Source organism: Pelecanus crispus, chromosome 12, assembly GCF_030463565.1.
Source record: "Pelecanus crispus isolate bPelCri1 chromosome 12, bPelCri1.pri, whole genome shotgun sequence".
Taxonomy (NCBI): domain Eukaryota; kingdom Metazoa; phylum Chordata; class Aves; order Pelecaniformes; family Pelecanidae; genus Pelecanus; species Pelecanus crispus.
In genome coordinates, this window is record NC_134654.1 from 22824644 (window position 1) to 22839444 (window position 14801).

Below are 14801 nucleotides of genomic sequence, written 5' to 3' on the forward strand. Positions count from 1 at the left end.
TAGTTTATTAGCTTTATTTTGCTTATGATGTTGAGTTCTCAGTGCTGTACTCCCTGAAAGATACTGAAAATGATGCATTTCTGCTGGATAAAATAGCAGCCAAACACCGATGTGCAGAATGGTGATGTTAACAGTGGCAATCTACAGGATATGCCATTTCTTTCTTTAATATACATCTACCCGTGAAATTCCCCGTTACGTAAGTCCTTGGCTTTGATAGCTCCTGCCTTCACAGACACACACTGCTTGCAGTAAGACGCCTATGACAAAAGATACTGCAAATAATTCATTATATAGTAACAAACTGTTTGTTGACCTGTTTCCTACTTGCCCTGCACTAACTCCGGCATCTGCTGGCCAGTTCCATCCAGCTTTGACAAAGAAGAAGGTATCTCAGTGCTTTGTGAAAATTTGGTAGAAGAAAGAGCCAAACCAATTTTGTACTGAGGAACAGGCAGGTAAAACTCAGGTATTACAGACTGCTGTTAGCAGCAGTCAACTGGGCAATCAGCAGGTGCATTTGCAGGCTAGCTGGCGCAAAGGAACTTGGAAATAACCACAGCATTTTCTGCCTTTGCGTTCTAATAGAGGGGATCTGTGGAGTAGTGAAGAGGTGATAATGGGGGACAGAGGATATAAAGAAGCTAAAATGAGATTCTGTAGGAAACCAGGCAGCCTTATTTCTTCTGTTTATGGAACACTTTGTGTTAACATAAGACTTGTCACGAAGAGGCCTCCCAAAAGGTCAAACAAGATACAAAAATCATTTATGACCAATATTTAGCTACCTCAAGGACTGAGGACATTTGGGTGATGACAAATGGGTAAATAGATGGCACAAAACTTTGCACGGTAATAGCAGGCCATTCCATCTGAAATTTGATCATAGATGCTAGCATACATTCCTGTGCTTCCAAACCATATCCTTCTGTAAATATATATATATATATAAAAAAGGAGTGTGGTGTAAGCACTATAAAAAGCCTGGATACAACATCCATCTGGTCATGGGTAGACAGTGGCTTACTTGCATTGAGAAGATTTCAAATAGACAAGATAAAGTGCCAAAGTTTTAAGCCTAAAGCTGAGATTCGGAGGCACAGATTTACTGTTGGGTGGCTAACAAATCTGAGAATCTCTCCAATATTACTGCCTTCATCCATGCCATATCTGTCTTGGTAGTGAGGTTCTGGGTGCACAGTTTCTCTCTCCACTGTTCGAACCTGTCCCTGGGCATTCATCAAATGGAGGAGGAGGAGACCTGTTTAACCAGGTCTCCTGTTAAACCAGGAGACCTATTTAATGGTGTTTCTGTGCTTCTAATTGAGCGATACTTAGTAAATAGCTCCGTATGTGTCCAACAGGGAGTTACATCCCAATCCATCTTCAGGCTATTGAAACCATGGCAAAAGCCTGTCGTTTTTAGCAACACACTGAAAGAAAAGATCATGAATGTATATTTGTATCAAAAGCTTAAGTCACTCAAAAGTACCTATTAATGTCCATCACATAAATAATATGCTTTACAAAACTAAACACAAAAATACATTTATTTGGAAAGGCTGTGATGATATCAAAAGTACATTTGTGTGATTAAAAATTATTCACATTTTAATCCTTTTTTTTTTTCCAAAGGCTTCTTTGCACAGTATATTTGAACACTATTTTGGGTAGAGGTCTTAAATAGTCCAAGATCAAATAGGACTAGATGAAATACTTAGTTAAGGCTAAATACTTAGTTAAGGCAAAGTATCTTCAAAGGAGCTTTTAAGTGCCACCTCAGCACAGCTGTGCTGCCCTTGGCATAGCCCTGGAAGATGCTGTGATTTAAAGTCATATCTGCGATATATTTCTTTGCATTGCATGTGTGGCAGGGAATGGAGGACTGTAGAATGCAAGTACAGGGATTTAATACTATCAGTAGTGAATTATGATGTTGATATGCTGCCTCCAGCTGCTGGCTGGGGCACAGAAGAAAGGATATTGGAATAAAGGGTATACCCATTCCTTTTTACTACACATCCAAAGAAAGTAAAGAAACACAATTTGTCCTTACTAACCCTTGCCTGCTCTTCTCCTTCCCCTTCCTCCTCATCCCCAATATATACCTCAAATGTATATATGTAGCAACATGCCATATAAGTTAGTGTATTCTATGCAACATCCTCTTCTGCTGAATAGCTTCCCTGAGACAGGTGGCACTGAGTTGTTAAATAAGAGTGCAGTATGCGTTGGGTTTTTTTTTTTCTGAGCAGTATGTCACAGATTAGAGATTTAGCACTACTTATATTTATATGACGTACGTTTTCACCTTGATACCAAAGTGGCTTTGAGATAGTCAGACCTTGTGAATTCATAACACTGAAATAAAGAGTCATCTTTCTTGAAAAAACAGAATTATCTTTTAATAGTCACTTCAGATGCTTCAACTGCCTTTGCGAAACCATCCCCCCAGGGTATATCAGCACCCATATGAACTTCCTTCAGATGGTTTTAAGCTGTGATGCAAGTTATACAGATTTAAGTTCAAGATAACTTTACTGAAGCCATCCCTTCACCTATTCACAACATTATTCAGAGCTGGAGCTGATGCAACGGAGGCAAAACATAAATTCAAAAATTCAACAGTTTATTGACTTTCCTTACAAATGATGCTCTTTCTTCAGACCAATGCTTTAATCTAATGTCTTACAGTGAGTTTTCGGATTCTGAAAAATTCTGGAAAATAGACTGCAGAAGAAACCTCATATGTTCATTCGCCTTTATTTGACTGCTCAAATGATGAATGATAGGATACAGCTTTAGAAAAAGGAGGTAAGCTAGGAGTCTCATGCACATACACACAAAGGCATACATACAAACACGCTTATTTTTCCTATAAGACAAATGTTCTAAATTGAGAAAAGAAAGATGGACTGGATCCTAGAGAAGACTCGTGAAAATGGGACTGTTATGTATTTGGCATTTTCTACTGATGTATCAAGATTCTACATTCTTTTTCTATTCTTCTGTGCGAGTTTACAGAAGGAAGTGTTTCTTTATTTTAATCATCATCTTCACATTTGCCAGTTAAAACAGACTCCCCAATGATTTTTGGTAGTCAAGTTTAACTTCCTTCTCTTTTTTTGGTTTAAAAGCTAAAATTTCCATTGTCAGACCTACACTGATAGTTTGAAACTGTTTCTTGTTCAGGGACATAAGCAACAGCTTGACAAAGAAGCTGGAGGTAAAACTGTTCAGTTATAAATGCTTCCGGTTTAAAGTTACATAAAACAAACAGTAGTTACAGATTCAAACACAGAGGGCTACCACACATCTAAGCAATACTACTATGAGCTATGATTTTCTGTCCTTTTCTGTACAGGAACAACATATCCCAAATAAAAAAAAACGAGTACATGCAAGAGGATTATTTTCTCTTTCCAATTTTCTTGCAAGGCCTGCAACCCCCTGTAATATACACTGTCCCTGACATTAAGAACAGTTTCTTACCCCCAATTTATGTACATTTTCCTCCTCTGCTCCAGAATCATCTACTGATGGTTTTCCTCAGCCTGTTGAGTGACACGCAGCTTAAACACCCCCACTGCTTTACCATCCAGATCCCAGTTTGATGAGGAGCTGCTGATCCACAGATTCGCTTTTGACTATTAGATACAGTTCATTGACCACTGCTTCAGTTTTTTCCCTTAAGCTCCTTTCTAGCATCTAATCCTAAAATACATAGTTTAATTCTCCTATCTATAAGCAAACCGTGCCTGCTTCAATCTTCAACAATCAGCGATTAACAGTACCAGGAGGAAAAACAATGAACTTGCACTTCTCTGTAACACCAAACTGCTACTCAAAATTCTGAACGGCACATTTGACTGCCACAGCAATTTGTATTTCACCCTGGCAGCAGTGTTACATATCCCCATCTTTTCCAGCTTACAGCAGAATTGACATGTGTCTATTATATAAAGTACCTACTCCAGCTGCAAGACAGACAGAAATCCCTGCCAAATATATGGTGATTTCTTGATTACATTAAGAGAACTGTTATCTGTTGTGCTGGAGACAAAAAAACAAAAAAAAGTTTCACAGGCACCAGACTTGCAATTATTTTGTGCTTAATGCTCCAGCTACAAAGCAGATTTACTTAACTGTAACTTTCCTAACTTCCATATGAACGAGCCAATGATAAGTCAGTGTGGATCTTAGTTTATTTCCTGATTGTTTTCACTTATTTGGGGTTGCTGCAACCCAACGACAAACCACTCTCCAGTCCATAGCTTTAACCATTTTGGATTAAAGTGAGAGTTATGTAAAAAAAAAGAAGAGAACCTTTACCCGAGGCTCCTCAATGGCTGCGTCCGATTCCAGTTTGTCGGGAACTGGGTCTCTTACAGCTCACACTTCACAGCTGCCACCAGCAGGCCACAAGCAATCCCTGTGCCTGCTGTCTGCATAACTATTCGGGAAGCTGGCTTAGTACAAACAGATCTTCAGCCAAAATGCATCTCCTGCCTAGATGGGCAGCAGACACCTAACATACATTATAAAGTCTCCTCTCTCCACGTATACACCGGTTTCCTGATCTACACTCTGTTACAGAATTCCAGAGCAATTTGTAAATCATTTTCAGGAAAAATAGCTTGGATATAAATACATACTTGATGGATGCAGGATATAAAGGCTGATCGGCTAGCAATCAGTCTTGCCACCAAATTCAATTGGTGAAGAACCAAAACCACAGTCAGCATACTGTTACAAGCACCATTTATTATGCAATATACTCACCTGCCAGCTAGGAACCTACAAAGCTCAAATGTTTGAAGCCACAGAGGGGAACAAATTAATAATGAAATAAAAAGAACTGAAGAAGAATTATTTTGAACTGCTGATAAATACTTATTTGTTCAAAATAATTTCAAGCTGGGCTTATACTGATTACAGAGAGAAAAAAAAAATCTGTCTTGGATGCTGTGTAAATTATTCTTAATGTTTACAAAACTGTTGCAATGCTGTTTTTAAACACAGGTAGTGTTAGCTACCATAGCTATGTAGCTATTTAAAGTTCTGAGTATGTCACCTGCCTAAAGGACTGATAACTGAACATAACAGGTTCCTAACATTTGCTTTCTGAGAAGAAAAAGAAAAGAAGTCTCCAATATACACAACCACTGATCATAAAAACTGCTTTACAAATTGCGGCCTTTTGCCAGTGAACTGAGAGCACAAAATTGTAAAATGTTGAGGCCAGGATTTACCAGGAGGAGAGGTATGTGGATTCTCGTTAGTTCTGGTTGGCATGGCAAGTGTTTTGCCTCAGATGAACTGGTGGCAGCTGAACAATAACCTTATATATGTTTCCATCTTTCCCAGGTATCTTGACTTTGATAATATGATTCAACTTCTGTGTACAAAATGACAGGGAACATCCCCGTCCATTACAGCAGGCTCTCAGTAAAAAACATTTCTTTGCTATTGTGCCAAAAATACCCGCTTTCAAGAAAATATTATCATATTTTACTAAGTTTCAATATGTCATACATTTATTATTTTATGTTTGTAACAAAAAAAGCAAAGAATGAATCATCCTAAAATAAGTGCTAAAATACAAAATTATATTCCATTTAAAGCATATGGTGTTAGGAGACTTCCACACCTTCACTATGACAGCAGGATCAGTGTGAGAGAAAAAAAATCTTCAGCCTTTTCATATCAGTGGTTATAGCCCCAAGTACAGAATCAAGTACAAAGACAAGATATGTTACTTTTACTTCTGCAAGGCTTGAAATAAGTATCTAGGTTTATAAATAGACCTAAGTGCAGGATGAAATAAATCCAAGTAAGATACTATCAAAACAATGCATGATGTATATTAGAAGATAGAAAAAGGGCATTAAGAACCAAGCTGGTACTTTTGAAAATTCCTTCGAATATAGCAGACTATTTAGTAGTTGGAGGCCAGCTGCTGCTCCAGTCTTTTTTTGAAGCTACATCATTAGGAGCTGAAAACAGGAAAGCAACTTACTGAAATAAACAACTGAGAGGGAAAAAAGAAAGCAATGGATAAGACCTTTGGCTACTATCAGTTAGCCCAGCTTCAACAATACCACAGACTCTTTAACCTTCTAATGGATCTATTGCCCAATAGCCGTAACAGCAGATCCCCTTGGTATTTCAGATAAGATGCCATTGAATGCATTTCCAGGGTTAGCACACCCACCTTTGTAAGGATACCATGGGTTGCCTTTAATTACTACACAACTGCAGCTGAGATACAGTTTAATGTACAATTTGAAAGGTACTGCTGCCAAAAGGAGAGCACATCCTGAGCTCTAAAACAAGGTACAATACAGCTTGTGGAGTAAGCCTGCTGAATCACTTCCTGCCAAATCTAGGATGTCCTAGGAAGTTTCCCATGGCAGACAAGTGAGATTACTTGTCAAGCAGAGCAGTTCTACTGGAGCAAAAAAATCTTGATACTATGAAGAAGCTGTAGAAATGCATTCTTGTGTCCATTCAGGACTCCTTTATGATTTCAGTGATGCTCCACTATCACAGACCAGAAATTTAGAACACACAAGATGCACATCTGAGTCCCCACATATTCAAAATTGATTCAATCTCAAGAAAGGATCACTGAAGTGATAAGGAAACAGAAGTTCCAGTATAGAGACAGATCTAGACCCTGAATATATGTTTTTCCCTATATATGGTCTACTAACAGCAAAGTTTGCAAATACCTCTGAAATCACACTTAGCATTTTTTCCTGTTTTAAAGTCAATGACGAGGACGAGTAAACAAGTTACTTTAACCTGCTGGTTTCATTTTATGTTCACTTACTAACACATCTGAGAACATACAATACTGTGGAAGTATTAGAAATGTTAAATAATTATTTAAGCAGCAATACTATATTTCATTTTTTATTCATTAAAGTTTTTGATGTTTGCATCAGACTTTTGACTTTCTAAAGTCACTCTAAATCAAAACATCATATTATTAAGCCCTCTAAAAATTCATCACAAATCAGTTTACAGATGACGTTGATGTCTTATTGCTATCCATTCCTCCTGGACCATTTCTAACAATTCATTTTTTATATTCCTGCAGTGCTGAAATATGGTTCACACCAGTATCTGTCCTTTTAGTAATCACCAAAGCAAAGCTTGGCAGTTGTCATATATTGCACTCTTGAGAAAAATGCTAGTAATACTCTGAATTGATTGAACAGCATGGAATCAGAACTAGCTGGCAGAGAAACCATTTAACCGATTTCAATTCATAAATCTCTTTTCTCCTACCCTATTTTAGTTTAGAAACTGCTAAATATCGCTATTATCTTGTGATGCATAAAATGAACCAATTATTTATAAAGATATTAATTTAAATAATACGTGATTGCATTCATTAATGTCCCATATGAGAAGGCAGACCTATGGATCTTACTGCGTAACTTTCATTTATGCACACTGAGCTAGAGAATATAACAGTCCTTGGCCAGCAGACATCGATTTGTTTATTTCCCCAGAGGTCAACATCAGGTACAATGGCCGCCTTTGTCTTAAAAATAAAGTGATTTTAAACAGAACTTTAACCGCTTTAAACCACAGTTTAAGTCCTTGAGCATGACCTAACATGATTAGTAACACATGGCATCACTTACATGACACGGTTTAATTAATTGGCAGGGATGCACTTAGTGTCTAAAGCAAATGCTGTTATTTAACACGTTTTTAGGAGAAAAAAAAAAAGTATGGCCACGAATTGTAGTTCAGTCTTAAAGAATCTTGGAATTACGGCTCTTGAAATTAAGTCCACAGAGAACGAGGAGATTAAAGGCAGATGGGCTACAGGTAAGTCAGGAGACAAATTTTGGGGGACCAAAGGCAGAGCTCTTGGAGAACAGAGACTGCCAGCACTGGTGAATGGAGGAAGAAATCCCAGCAGGGGACTAGCTCGGTGGGAAGTGAGGTGATTTGTTCCCCCACTACTATCATCCATGACAGTGCAGCAATCCCTGCTTTGGAGACTGAGACCCATAGTGCTTGCTGCCTAAATGTCATTAGACTACACTGGCTCGTCAGTAAAGTTATTCTGTTGTCCTGTTGCTGATTGCCTTGGTGCTTATGTGAATCTGAAGAAAAAAGCAGAGAAAGTAAAATGGTGTTTTTCTTTGTGACAGAGTGAAGGACTGTAATTTGCATATTAATAAGGGTTTGTATTGTTTATTAAAAAGGACTGTTTATCTGAAATGGGCTGCGTGTTAAACGCACTAAAATGGATAATCAAGAGACAAAGCTGGGCCTGAGAGAGAACTGAAACTTGGGGAGTTTCCTCAAAAGCAACATTTCTTCTGGGGAATTTATCTGCATGTAAACTCATTAAATATCTTGTGCTGAGATTCTGGATCTTGAAATCCAATTATCTGTATCAATGCTATTCAGCCTTCAAGACCTGAAAAGACACTTTCTCAGGAAACGGAGAAGCACAAACATACAGAATAACACAGCAGAATTCAGAGTAACATCTGATGATGCTTGAATTGTAAATTGCGTGACCCGATACCGCACTGCAATCATTGGGCAGCGCATTAAGCAATATATTATTGCTCACTGGAACTTTATTGTGAAAAATTGGATCAAAGAGGTATAAATATTTGGCATTGCGTTGCCATCCCTTTTGGTCCTGCAGGGAATGGGAAGAAGTTTCTTCTCAGCCTCAGGTCAGAAGTAACTATTAAGTCTCCTGCCATGTAACAGGCCACAGACTGTACTTTTCTCCCCTCGTAGGCCGTGGGGTAGGAAGACAGTGATGTTGTCCTTCATACTTTCCTTTCAGACCATTCCTTTTCTTTAGGAACAAGAAAATTAAATTTTTATTCCCAAGTGGTCTAAATGATTGTAGGAAAGTCCCAATCTAGTTTACTAAAATGCCTTCCATTACTAATACTGAAATAAAATAAACTCTAATACTGAAATAAAATAAGCTCTCTAATGGAATTGGCTAGAAAGGTATGTACTTAAGGTGGAATCCTTAGTCACAAATTCTGTAATGGAATGGTTTGGAACAGTTTTGGTCTGCTGATGTGGAAATTGAGAACTAAACAGGTAACTGGTTTACAGAAATTAAGCAATGCTCCCCACCCCCAAAAATAAAGGCCCAAGAGAAACAAGTGTTAAGGAATGAAAGAGTTAAGAGGAAGTATTAAGTCAGTGATCATATCACCCCGGTATGTGTAATCTGGATTTCTCTAGACTGGTCTTGGATTCTGTTCCTGTGGGCGAACCTCTTCTGTTCCTTCTTAAGTTAATTTCAAAAGTGAGGCACACAAAGTAGAAACGTTGTTTCCAAAATTGGAACTCAAACAAAACTGATTTCTACTTTAATAGCAAAAAAGTTTGTTAAAAATTTGAAATCACTTTTCCAAGACTAACTGTACTGAATGTTTCCTTCCATCTAGCTCTCTGTTAAGGCTTGACTCTCCTCCCAGCTCCCTTTTCAAGAGAGGTGTATAATTTTGACTCTGTGTGCAACTAGCTGTCTGCCTTGTTCACTACGCATGTAAGCTAGCTTATTATAACTTTGATCTGAAACCATATCAAATCCCTTTTTTATTTATTCATCATTTTTCTTAGCATCAGTTCCACAAAATCCTTTCGTGTACAGCATAATCACAGTTAAGTCTTGCCTAAGAAATTCCCTGGCTGCTACATCAATTGGTCCATTGCCCTGAAAACTAAAGTGCTTCAGCCCACATGAAACACACCTCCATTTTTAACATATAAAAAACATTACCAAAAAAGTGAACACAAATACACTACCTGCCAAATCAAATCCTCACTGAAGCCTTAACTATGAGCAAAGAATTTTTTTTAAAGCATTAAAATTACAGTCTTTTCCTCAAAGGAGAATTTTGATTCAACCATTTTAGAAACCTCTTTAAAACAGACTAACCACAACTAGAACAAATCCTGTTCTTATAACATGATAGAAGGCCAAGACTGTTTGACAGCAACAGGATAATATTTGTGAGTGTGGTAATAGCATGTCCCAGGTCATCGATGCCTCTGATATTTTATTAATAATCAGGCATTTGCTTCATCCTGAGCTGGTACAAAAAAACAGTTGAACTCTTAGAATTGCTAAAGATATTAAATATTCTGAAACTCCTGGCTTTGACCCACTGACAACTTCCATGTAATTTTGTTCTTGACTTTCATATTATGTCATACTGTAATGTATAAATAATCTGAAATATGTCTGCCTTTACATAAATAGCAGGATCAATAAAACTCTCTTTTGTGTCAAAATGAAAAACCTCAATGCATTTCTGTTTAAAAAGCAAAATGTACGTATTACCTTAAAATTTGGGCCATAGTTGGAAGCATTACTGTCCTTCAGTAAGTAACGATACCCCCATTTTATCATTTCTGTGATGAAGCTTGCATCGATTCTGATGTATGTGCACATGTACCAACAGAACCTCAATGGGAAGTACAGAGCACATTCCTAACATCTCATGCTGTTTCCAGCAGAAATCTCATTTGTCAAGACAACAGAAGAAGATAAATCATTTTGAAATAACCTTTTTTTAGAGTCTCTGCTTGTTCTTATATTGTAAGTCACAATGCCTTTTCATCTGCCTTGCTCTGTATTACAGATTGAATGAGAGAACTGCCTGCATGGAATAAACAACAAAATCTTTAAACTACCCTTTTAAGCACCCCTACATAAGGGAAGCAACACAAAACCATTTTGAACTAATGGCTATTTCCAAGAGTGCTAACAGGTTCAAGATGTTTTATTTATGAAATAATTTTAGAATTGAAAAATATCAACCCTCCAGCTGGATAGAATTGATAACTTAGTTATTTGAGGATTGTCCTCAAACTTCCGTACTGTGAATACATTCTTTAGTGAAAGAAAAATCATTAAGCATAATCATTAGTATCAGTTTGTTTTTTGAAATGCTTTGAAGGGCAATTTAGGAACCAAGTAGGTCTCAGAAATTTTTTTGGTGCTGTACTCTCAATTTTGTCTGCACTCCTAATTTTGCTAAGTATAATTATTTTCGTAAACATAAATAGAACGAATTAGCAGAAAATAATTTTAAGAACCATGTACGTAAAATATCCCTAACTATGCTATTGATATGAGCATGAGATTATTAAAAGTGAAACATGCTTGGGATCCAAATCTGCTTTCATTGTTTAGATTTGTTAGCTTTCTGCATTTTTTCACTGACATATAAGAGTTTCAGTTCTGCTTCTGAGCACTGGGTCAGCAAGCACAAATGCACATGCTTAAATGTTTTTCAAATTCAGAGTCATAAATAATTTCTTCTGAATTATTTTGACTTATATACATGCATTAGCACAATGCTTCAATATCTGAGTTGCAAAAACGTGTAGAAACATTTAGTGAACTTAAGGTTTTTACTACAATAAAAACCTCGTGCAAATTTTAGCTCCTAACATAACTTATAGTATAAAAAAGGGAGGATATGATCACTGATTAGCATCTATCAGCAGTATTTCTATATGCACACGTACCTCGGACACCAATCTCCACCCATTTGCCGAGCATCATTTTGTCAAGATTGTTTCCTGTCTCCACCTTCAATCTACATGGACTAGCCTAGAAGTCTAGGTGCCTGAGCCACATGTATCCACATTACCTAACCCAGAATGACTCTGGTCTTGTACCTCAGTTCATTAAGATATACTTTCCAAATCTGGGTAAACAAGCTAAGGTTTGGTGAGAAACAAGGTTAATAAACTAGTTGGCTGTGGCAGTCACTTTTCAACAAGAAATCATCATGCTGATTTTATATGAGCAAGATAGTCTTTGCTAACCTATCATTTCCACCCGATCGAATACCCTTGGAGATCTACTTATTTTGCCATTTACGGAGATGTTCAATTAAAAAAATCTTCTTATGAGTGCCAATATGCTGTAGATAACACAGAAACTAGATCACTTTTTGAACACATCTATCTGCCTGTCCCATGCTATGTATCTCATAGTTCCTTTTATTTCATAACATAAAGAAGCTCACTCATCTCTTCATACCCTTTAACGTGATGGCACTGCAATGTTATCCTCATTTAGATGAATAAAAGAAGGTCCTGGTGATCTTAAGCAACACTTTTAGAACAGCACCTTTAAAATGCCACTCAGAATGAACACGAAATTTCATTATAAATGTGGAGTTTCTAAGTGAGATGCTATTCTTCCAGACAGCAGATTTTCAAGTAACAGTTAATATGAAAATATAAATACATGCTAGACAACACCTAAAAATTTATGGTTGCTCCCTCTCCAGCAGTATGAAATTGTGTGATTTTCAAAGCACTGTGGTGTTGTTATTTTGCCTCAGAGCTGACTGAGATAAAAAGTGTAAATGCTTTAGAAATACAAAATACAGCAAATGTTTGTAAGTCTACTAACTTCTTGTTTTTATATCAGAACATGATAGAACACATACCTTTCTTCCCCCTGTGTTTATGCGAAGTGGAGTTAAGAAGGGATCAAAAATCATATGGCTGGTTTCAATATTGACAGGTGACTGTCTTTTCCCAACAGAGCAAAGATTCCAAGCTGAGTTCACCAAACCCCAAAAGGAGGGAACTGCAAAATATAAAAAAGTGCAAGTTTAAGAAAAGTCTGGGAAGACTAGAGAAATACATGCAAGGCAAATAGTCAGATAATTAAACTTGTCATACTGCCTACATACATACACTGAAACTGAAAACTGGCAAATTCATCTAGCACTTGAAATTTAAAACTTCATATGCAAAGACCAAAATATGTTGTTTCATATATTTTTGTATCAGGAAAGAAGGGGGTTTTTTTTCTCTTTTGAAGGTACCTAGATATAATCCCAGATTCAATTTTGAATAGCTCCTTTGCTGTTAATATTATAGAATATTTACCTAGTAACAGGAATGTGGCTCATTAGTCCTTATGCTAATTTTGCATACATACAATGTGTCCTTGGACTGAAACTGTTCCATTCTACTCCACTTTTTAAAAGTGTTCATATTTAGTAGATCTTTTTTAGGAAAAACAGCATTATTGTAAGAGAAGCTCACACACTGTGACCCCAGAGAACAGGCCTGCTCTCTAGGCAGGTTCTACTCATTTCTGTTCCATTCATGCAAACCTTTCTTTAGTCAGAGTTTTGATCTAAAAAAAAAATCTTGTTGGAAAAGCCACACTGTGATTGTGAAGAAGGATATTCCTTCCCTGTACATGCAATCGCTTGGAACATGGAGGAGCGCCTGATTTCTGACAAGCTGAGTTACTTGCAAAGATTCTGTGCCCCTAACTGGAAAACAACGAAAAATGTGATGTAACTATATACCGCTTCTCATCAGGTAACTGCAGGCTGAAGGTTCATATTGCATCTAATCTGCAATTTATAGCCAAGACCAATCTGAACTTCTCTTTGGATGCTGAAAAAAATTCTGACTAAATGGGTGAAGAGCAACTAACAAGATACACAAAGGACGCATTTAAATTTGTGTCTGCAGACTTTGCCCCTGACTGAAGTTTATAAGGCAACTCTGACTTTATCAGAATTATTCTGTAGTTCTGTGCAGCAGGCAGAAATTTCACAGGTGTGAATGCTGATGCCTTTTTTGGATTTATTTTTTCTTCTTGCATTTTGTTAAAAGTTTTCATAACCTTTGAGCCTCAAAGCATGCTTCTAATCTACAAACTGTGTGACAAAGTCTACAAACAGACTGGGGAAGGAGCATGTGGCTGAGTCCTTGGGGCAGGTGTTTTGCCCAGAGGGTGGAGCTGAAAACAACCCATCAGCTGCTTATAAAAAGCTTTTCGGTTGCTATAGCTAGTTGTATGTGGGATTTTGCAGTGTGAATGCTTGTTTCTGCTTGCAGTTTTTGGCTGCTCTAGTGGGAGCGACACAGAGCATTGCTTGGATTTGACCCTCGTGTTTGTAGTAGACTTAACCCGTTGGGAAGATATTCCTTGGAGGGGAGACAGGTGGAAAGTATCTTCTGAGTAGTGTAGCCTCAGGAAAATGCCTGATCTTGGTGAGTGTTTTCCTATCACGTTTTATAGAACAACCCAGTTCTCTTTGCCCTTAAAATTTGAGTGTACTTAGGTGTAAACCTTTGGTTGGGTTAATATATAACTTCATGTAACTTCTCTACAAAAGTAGATAAACTTTAGGGTTCTTCTTAGGCTATTGCTTGCAAAGCAAAACTTCAGCACAAGTATCTACACAGAAGTGATGGAAAGTGTTTTGCAGTTTTTGAGTATCTGCCTGTTCCAGTAGTTCATAAGCTATCGGCCACAGATATTACTTTTATTACAAAAGATCTCAGTTTTCAGCTGAAGCTTTTTCTTTCTTTGTGCTAGCCTGTCTGTGCATCTGCAGGTGCTACTCATGCAGGTGAGCTCAAACAGCCCTGAAGGGATCCAGCCATAACTGATCTTAGAGCTAGCAAAGCTTAAAGTTTCCTTGCATACAGTTTTGAAGTAAACATGTGCTACTAATACCTTAAATTCACTGGTGAAGTATCTTTTCTTAACACCTGACATGGACAATCAAATCAGCTCACAGGCAAAGCCCAAAATGGGTAACTACTCTTAGTATGTACTACATGAAATCTATACGGAGGGATGATAGTGTAATGCTCTATGGCTCTGGGAAAGCAAAGATCAGGGACTAGCACCCACAATAGCTAGAATTGTAGATGCCCACATCAGATTATGTCAGTGATCTTTTATTTGAATAGTAAACCCTGTGTGCAACCACCCCCTAGAAGGTCAGATG

General features: G+C 37.5%; 1 protein-coding gene across 1 annotated transcript in view; it reads right to left on the reverse strand.

Moving 5' to 3' along the window:
• Positions 1-14801, reverse strand: part of CA10 (carbonic anhydrase 10) — a 206500-nt gene that overhangs the window by 111603 nt on the left and 80096 nt on the right. Inside the window, exon 3 of the mRNA XM_075720157.1 lies at positions 12483-12625. Within this exon, the coding sequence (XP_075576272.1) occupies positions 12483-12625 (143 nt within the window). The remainder of the gene's footprint in view (positions 1-12482; positions 12626-14801) is intronic.